This window comes from Pteropus vampyrus, unplaced genomic scaffold (assembly GCF_000151845.1).
Source record: "Pteropus vampyrus isolate Shadow unplaced genomic scaffold, Pvam_2.0 Scaffold46, whole genome shotgun sequence".
Classification (NCBI taxonomy): domain Eukaryota; kingdom Metazoa; phylum Chordata; class Mammalia; order Chiroptera; family Pteropodidae; genus Pteropus; species Pteropus vampyrus.
The window spans coordinates 4,009,333-4,017,962 of NW_011888827.1; the positions used below are offsets into that span (position 1 = coordinate 4,009,333).

The 8,630-nt window shown below is 48.0% G+C and overlaps 1 protein-coding gene across 3 annotated transcripts in view; it reads left to right on the top strand.

Annotated features, from left to right (window-relative positions):
• The window catches only part of HSPA12A (heat shock protein family A (Hsp70) member 12A), a 67,501-nt gene that overhangs the window by 25,487 nt on the left and 33,384 nt on the right, over nucleotides 1–8,630 (top strand). For all 3 annotated transcript variants that reach the window (XM_023530104.1, XM_023530105.1, XM_023530103.1), the window contains exons 2-3: nucleotides 6,126–6,211; nucleotides 7,117–7,244. In XM_023530104.1, the coding sequence (XP_023385872.1) occupies nucleotides 6,126–6,211; nucleotides 7,117–7,244 (214 nt within the window). The remainder of the gene's footprint in view (nucleotides 1–6,125; nucleotides 6,212–7,116; nucleotides 7,245–8,630) is intronic.

Here is an 8,630-nt window from a genome sequence, read left to right on the forward strand (position 1 = left end):
AACTTTGGGTGTGAGGCCAGCACTGTATTTTAACAAGTGCTCCCCCGTGATTCTGATGCACAGCAAAGTTTGAGAACCTCTAATCTATAGTTTCTCCTTTTTTTTTTTTTTTGGTATATTTTTCTTGTAATTTACTTCTTTGAGAAACCTGGCTGTCATCCTTAACATTTCCTTGAGTCTGGGTTTTGCTAGTACATCATGTGCTGATGAACAATTTCCTCTCTCCTCTGTATCAGGGAAGCTGGAAGGCTCTCCTCCGGCTAACAGAGGGGGCTGACTTTTGCAGGCGGGGTTCCCTGGAGGATAAGGCAACATTATAGGGTGCCCTCGAGGCAGGGAAATAGTATGTACAAAGGCCTGGAGGCCAAGTCTAGCACAGATGTTTCAGGGTCTGTGAACTCATATATCCATCCATCCAACTATCCATCCACTCACCCACTCATCTACCCACCCACTCATATATCCATCCATCCCTCCATCCTTCCATCCATCCATCCATCCATCCATCCATCCATCCATTCACCCACTCATATATCCATCTATCTATCCATCCATCCATCTACCCACCCACCCACTCAACATTATTGACTGCCCTTGACATGGCAGAGGTAAAATAAGATATGGTCCTGTCTATATGAGCTCAGAGTCCATGAAAGAGAAACCAGGTGGACAGACGTGCCCTAATACTATGTGTGGGGTGACCTGGTGGAGCCCCTCCAAATGCTGGGGGCAGGTGGGCAGGGGCTTTGAAACTGCTGAATGTAATCCATAAAAATTGGTAGGAAGACCTGTTGGCCTAGAAAGCGTTTCCTCAAGTCCTCCAGCAGTTGCCTGGAAATGCGTGTGCACGTAGACCGGTTAAGACAGAGACTGTGAACTGCCCCACTCCCCGTCTGGGTTTGTAGGAGTTTGGGGGCCTCACTGTCTCTTGGGAATCTCGGCTGCCCAGGTTCTCTCTTACTGGGGCATCTCATCTCCTCAACCATCCGGGTGACGGGTAACTGAAAGATGCTGCCCCGTGTCAGCCCCTCTCTCTTGGCCTGTGCCTGGTGCTGTGGTTTTTGCCGCTGCAAATGCTCATTTCTATAATTATTATTTAGCATTTGGAGAGCAGCTATTTCATACTCAGTATTCTTTGCAGCCAGAAGGGTCTCCCAGTTCATGCCAATAAAATTTCCATTTAGTCTGGACATCAACCACGATGATTTAAAAAAAAAAAAAACCCATAAATTATTTACTGAAATGGAAGTCCGGCTTACGGTAATAATGCATTAGTTCAGCTAGCCATGAAGCCTGTAACAGGGTAATAAAAATTTTTTATTTTCCTTCTTAAAAGATATTTGCCAGTAACCTACACATGACCTTGAGCTGATCAATTTTCAAAGTTGACACTGCAGGAAGAGCACGTAAAGGAAAGAGAGAAAGGGAGAGCTTTTTTCAAATACCCTGATTTTAAACAATTGTCAGCAAATACCTATCAGCTCAGAGCCAGAAGGAGAAAAGGAATGAAAATACATATATTGCAATTTTTTTAATGCATAAGGACCAGACCTTAAAAATCCTTTTGAAATTTATTTGATAAATACATTAATCTGAAAGCTAGCAAGAAGGCCTACTTGGAAAAGCTGGGGAGTCACCATTGTCAAGACCGCCTATCATTTCACATAAGCCTGGAGCCTTGTGATGTAAAGGCAGGCCAGCGTTTCTGTCTTCATCTTTAAAAATGTTGTATTTGCAGAGCAAGATTGATTTTATGTATCTCAGAAAGTCTACAATTCTGCTCACGGCCTTTCGCTGACTAATGTCTGCAGCAGAAAAGTACAACAAGCAAGTTCATGAATAATGGCTGTCTTTGACATTCTCTTATCAAGACTATTTTTTATTTTAAGACTGTCTGCTTTGATTAAAGCCATTAAAGCCAGGAGCAAATAAAAATGTGTCTGAATTTTATATGTCTCGCATTTTATAGCAGGTGTCCTGTTGAACCCTGCCTTTTAATTCTCACATCATGAAGGCCAGCGATGAGTATTAACCTAACAAGTTAAACTAGTTCCTCCTCAGCTACTTGGTTTGGGGCTCTAAAAAATCCTGTGGCAGAAGACTTGTTGGTTGAGTCACCTTTTTATGTATTTTTATCCTCTACTTTGCTGTAAAAATATTTTCATTTATTTATATTTCCCTCTTGGGTGCAGAAATTTTTTACAAAGTGACTTGGTTGAAGAATGTGTTGGGGGGTGGGTCCCAGGTTAAGAGTGGACCAGAAATACCTGCATCAACTTATTTTTATATGCACTAAACTAAAAAGAGATTGCATAATAAATATACAAGATAGAAGTGATGTTAAATTATCTAAAACTAATAACAAAGGAGACCCGACAATTATTTTCCGTTGGTTTACTAGAAAGCTTTAGGGTCTCTTCCTCCTTGGCTTAACCATAGTTATGTAGCTGATAGTTTGCATTCTTGAAATGTTCAGTGTTTCTCCGATTCTCTGATGTGAAATCAACTCTCTCATTTTACTGCATTTCAGAGTAACTTAGTCATTGAAAGGGGAGATGCTTTGAGTGTCTATTCAACCTAGTTGGAATAGTGTAGGTATTTCTTTAAACTCCAGATCCCTTGGCTCTGCCCTTGACTGCACGTCCTGGTAAGGTATTTTTTCTTTAATCTCTTTTTCTTTTCGTCAGCTTCCTGTCTTTCAAGCATGCACTCTAAAAATCTCTACAGTTGTCAGGCTTTTAGCTTTGTCTTTCTCTTCTGCTCCCGATGTATGCAAGTCACCCTGTGTTTACTGAACTGGAATATCACAGAGGTGGGAGTAGTCGTGGGGCAGATGTTATTGTATTAGCTCTACAGAGAAGCATAAATAGGACCGCAACTAATGACAGTCGGTATTTCTCACAGTGGATAATGGCCTGTGTACAACTGGTAGCTGGACACACAGCATGTACTTTGTACACACAGGCATTTCACGTATCAGTTCTCTCCTGTTGCCTGTTAGCTTAGATCTGTCAAATATCCTAGATTAATAGATAATATTCCATTGACCCCATTGTGTTTATTCCTAATCACTTACCTATTGAATGGAAGCTTTTGAGTTTGGTTGGGGCTATTGGCACACGTGTCAGGGGCTAAAGTAGACTTTTCCATATTTTTTCCCCCAAGAATTTTTGAGCACAACTTTGACAAAGTTGTTCTCACTATAGGCTTTGTATATATCTGTGCTGGACTGATGCACATTAAGTGGTGAATTATCTTTGATTTGGGATATATAGAGCTGTAGATATGGGTATGCATGGTATGCATGTGTCTATAAAAATGTCACCCCACCAGACCTTTGCAGACCAGTTTTAAACCATTGCACAGCATAGCTGCATTTTAATTTCTGATGGAAAAAGTCTGTGAAATTCAATTGCCTCTAGGCTTGGCTGAGTGATCAGCAAGTCAAATGATTTATTTGGTACCTAGTGGGGTGTGTGTCAGGGGCTGGGGCGAGGGTGGGGAGGAAGGTACAGGGAGAACCCCCCAGAATCCTTGGTTCTTGCCATCAAGTATCCTGGAGTCCTCTGGGGGCCCAAGGCACGTGTTCAGTGTGTGGCCCAACACATGCTATTTTACAAGTCAGTGGGACATGCTCTGAGAAGGGCAGAGTGATGGGATAATTAGAACCGAGTAGACAGTGGGGTGGATGGTTTGTCTGCCCATAATAGCTTGTTTGCTAATCGCCAACACCAGATTTTCTGGGCAATTAGACATTTGGTTTCTTCCAAGACCTTCTGTGCAAATGTGGACACATGGCCGCAGGGCTTCCAGGTAGCAGGTGGAGAGAGAGGTGGCTCCCAGCGCAGGATGGCAGCTCTGCAGGCTGCCCAAGAGGCCGTGGGCAAGGCAGACTTCCCACCAACAGGTAGAAAGGATCATCGGGCTGGGCCTCCTAGCGGTGAGGCCAGACCCCCCTTGCTTTTACGGAAGCGGGTGCCCTTGTCCTAGGAAATTAGCAAAGAAGGTGGAGTTGAGCAGGCCGGTCCAGCAGCCAGGCTTATGGCTCCATTCTCTTTTCGAGAGCACTGAGCTGTGGGTGCTCATAAGAATTGGAAATAGCTTCCCCTCTCAGCTGTGCAATTTGATTTATTTTAATAATTTTTTTTTATTGTGGTAAAGTATGTATAATGTAAAACTTGCCATTTTAAGCCTTTTTAAGTGTACAAATCAGTGGCATTAATTACATTCACGGTGTATGCAACCATCACCACTATTTCCAAAATGTTTTCATTACCCAAAACAGAAACTGTGTTCCCTGTTCCTCCCACTCCCCAGCCCCCGGTAACCTCTGATCTGCTTTCTGTATCTATGAATTTGCCTGTTCCAGATATTTCCTGTAGGTGAAATTATACAGTTTTTGTCCTTTTGTGTCCAGCTTATTTCACTTAGCATAACGTTTTCTAGATTCATCCATGTTATAGCATGTATGAGAATCTCATTCCTTTTTATTACTGAATAATATTCCATCACATGGACATATCATGTTTCGTTTATCCATTCATCTGTTGATAGGTACTTGGGTTTGTTTCTACTTGTTGGTTATTGTGAATAATGCTGCCATGACATTCACATACGAGTATCTGAATCCTTATCTTAATTCTTTTGGGTAGATACCTAGGAGTGGAATTGCTGGGTCATATGGTAATTCTATATTTCACTTTTTTAGGAACCACCAAAGTATCTTCCACAGCAGATATGTGAAACATATCTCGTCGTAGTTTTGATTTGCATCTCTCTGATGACTGACGATGTTAAGCATCTTCTCACATGCTCATTGACCGAGTATATATCTTCTTTGGTACCAAATCCATGTTCCCCCGCCCAGCAGGTTAATCTTTCACCTCGGTACTCACTCGCTTCTGCACTTTGCTCCCAGAGGTTGGATTCGAGCTCTATCAGGAGACCATGCGCCTACAGCGGGGGGAGGTGTCTGTGCAGATCTGAAGCATCACATCCACCCCATCCTGATTCATTTCATTCCCTCAGCTTGTTTGGCTTTCCTTGACCTCAAGTATCATTTTAGCAAATTACCCACTTTTTCCTCCCAGGTATCAGGCTATGTGCTGATGGAGCTGTATTTGCCAAGCTCCCCTAATGGCCCCTATGATTTGTAGGGACCCAGGGTCTGGCCATCGTCTCCACGGTAGGAGCCCGCAGTTCTTGATCTGCTGCTGTTTGCTGGCCCTGCCAGTTCTGGGCAGCAGGGAGGGAGAGCAGTGTGGCACTTCCAGCACTGACCAGGGACATTGCGACTTCTCCTTGGGTGCTCACTCCCGGGGGAGAGCCGCTGGGCTGTGCCAAGGTTTCAGAACAAATATCTGTGCCTTGACTCATAAATAGCAAGAACAGCAAGGCAAATGACAGAATGATATTCATGCTGCTTAGCTGTTGGCTCCTCTCTGGTTTGACCTTGATCTGTGGCGAGGCCCCATCTGCAGGGTCCAGGAGTTCTAATCTACCTGTCTCTATGCTGTGGTTTTTCTTATTGAATGTCAGAACCCTTCAGTGTCACTGAAGAGAGACGAGTTCCCCAGGTTGTGACGGGGCCCATGCCAGAGGGAGGGAGGAGGAGATGCATGCGCTGACCAAGGAAGTTGTTTCTAGAAGGTGTACGCATGTCCTGTTTTCCTACAACAGGGGTTAATCTTTGGGGTCCCACACCCCTGTGGAAACCTAGGGCTGTGGATGCTCTTCTGAGAAAATGCATGTAGACATCTGCCATTGTCTCAGGTGGCTGTTGGTTACTCTGGTCCACACAGAGGCTGGCTCTAGAGAGGGCAGGAGCTGGGGCGATTTGGGGGCTGGGCAGCATCTCTGCTAGGTGGCAGTTGGGTGGCACAGAGTGAGAGGCCTGGTGGTCCCTGGGAGAAACGGAATGTCTCATTTGATCAAATTTTAAGTATTAAATACGAGGGGTTGCTGACACGGTACCTGTAATTATGGTGGGGTCGGCCGTGCCCACCACGTTGGCCGGCGTTCCAGAGGCACTGGTACCCTCAGGAGCGAAGCCACGCGGCCCTCGTTTCTGCTCCCTGGGCCGGTCCCCAGCACCTCTAAGGAGAGCACTTTGTCTTTCCTTTCAGAAACGGCCCCCACGTCTGCATATTCATCTCCGGCCCGGAGTCTGGGGGACACAGGGATCACGCCTCTGTCCCCTTCCCATATCGCGGTAAGAAATGCATACGTGTGTGTGGGGGTGTGTGTGCTGATGCCCTTGGCCTCTGGGTCTGCCCTCACAAGGCTGCTGGTCCGCCCCTCACGTTCATGGGTAGAGACTAACAGCCCTGCCTGGTATCAGCCATGCAAGCCCTACGGGAACAGCCTTAGAAAGATTCAGGGCTCCGAGAGCACGAGGCATCTTCTGGGAAGGGAACAGCCACATCTGGCCAGGGAATCAGTGAGAGGCAGTGGCTTTGTCGACTGCAGTTAATTGCCGTGTTGTTGACTGCAGTTAATTGCCGTGTCCAGAGGTCGGTGGCTGTATCCAACCGGGGAGAGGGACCTGTGCAGGCAAGTCCCTGCAGTGAGGGAGCTGGGGACTGGGCCGCGGGTCCCACTCTCCCCCACACCGAAAGGGTGGATCTTATGGGCAGCCGTTCAAGGGGCTTCCATGTAGCCAGCCAGAGAGGAGTGCCAGGGGGGCAGGGGGGCTTTGCATGGGCTGTTCAAATCTGGAAAGACCCCTCTGAGAACTTCAGAGCCACCACGAGGTCGGGGCACCAGCTCGTCCTGGTTTTCCCGGAACCGTCCGGGTTTTATGCGGGAAATCCCGCATCCTGGGACTCCCTCAGTCCTGGGAAAACTGGGAGACGCAGTCACCTACAGCCAAGCCTTGTGGTTCTCAAACTCTGCACCTTGAGCAATTTGTAATTAGCTGTGTAACGCACATGGATAAAGGGAGTGGTAGGCAAGCTGGAGGCAGGTGCCCTGTCCCTAGGGCTCACCATGTGGCAGACTGGAGCCAGAATGTGGACCGTCCTTCCGTCTGCAGTGGGGGCACAGCTGGGCAGGGTAGAACCCCACCTGGGGTCTCTTCCACCTGCCCGCCATTTACCTTACTCGGTGCACCTGCAGAACGATGCTGACCCAAACGTCTCGGAGCAGCAAACGTTTCTTGTGGTGGTGGCCATCGACTTTGGGACCACGTCCAGCGGCTATGCCTACAGCTTCGCCAAGGAGCCAGAGTGCATCCACGTGATGAGGTGAGCGCCGTGGTGGGGAGGGGCCTGTGCTGGTGCCAATCACTACATCGGTGGAAACTTGGGCACAGGCCCTGGGGGAGGGGAGAGGGTTTAGTTCAGTGAGCAGGTGAATGGCGCTTGGTAGGCGGGTCCTGGATTCTGGCCCATCTTGGCCCAAACTCACTGTGCCGCTTTGGGCAAACCACTTCTCAACTCTGGGCTCCAGGTCTCTGGTCTGCGAAAGTGTTGGTGTAATTCTGACCCAGTTGGTTCGGGAAGGGCCTGGACGCTGTGTTTGAAACCTGGCCGAGGTGACTGCAGTGGGCAGCCTGAGGGGGAGGCGCCAGTTTACAGGCCGGCTGTTTTGGCCGAGATCCAGGCGCTGGCTCGGCCTCATACTGTGTGACTTTAGGCAGTGGCTGAGACTTCTAAACCTCAGTTTCCTCATCTGTGAAATGGGCATAACGGCAATACCTGCCTCAGAGGGCGTGTGTGCTAATGAAATCAGATTTCCTGTCAAGCGCTTAGCACTGAGTAAAATGTAAGCGGGAAAGGTACCGGTTCTTCCACGTAAAGAGCAGTCATGGGATGACAGTGACCAGAGCAGAAAGCACCGTGCCCGAGAAAAGGCAGAGTATGGTGAAATTCAGCCAAGTGACTAACGGGTCACCCTGAGGCTGCCCTGGGTCCCCTGGGGCACACTCTGTGCTCGGGACACTCCCTGCCCCTCGCCCCTCTGCATGCAGCAGCTCAGCATGTCCTCACATCCACCCCAGCCCCGTGTGACCGACCGTCTGTGAGGACCTGGTTTGTCCAGCACCAGCGCCGGCTCCCCTGTCTGGCCATGGACCTCTGCAGAATCTGTGGCCCCTCAAAGCTCTGGGAGCCAGGCCTTTATCATCCCGATTCTCCAAACCCAAGGATGGCTCTGATGATATGTTGTGACTGGTAATTCCTTTAACTAGTAATTGTGGAAATTAGTGATGGCTCCCCGAGTAAGATTTTAGGCATTCTTATCACATGCTGTTTAAAACCCATGTCGTAATGAAAGCGATCCCCACCCCTGTGTTGGTTGAGGCCCCACCTTTCCTCTAGAAATGCAGATGTGACTCAGCTGAGGCCCCTATCCTAAGAGGCCCCAGACACAGAAAGGCTGGTTCGAGTAGAGACCCTGAGGCTCTGAGGCCGTAGGGCCTTCGGAGTTCAAGCAGATCGAACCAGGGTTCTGCCTCCTGTTTGTTAGACAGATGCTAGGAGGGCCTGTCGGCTCTGCCATCCCTCATGAGGAAAAGAGCATAATAGTAAAAGCTAGAGCCGGCACTCATCAGTGTCTCCGTAGTTGTTTGAAGAAATGTTATTTACAAGGGATGTAGAGTGGAAAAAAGGGCAGAAATAACTTTGTACTTG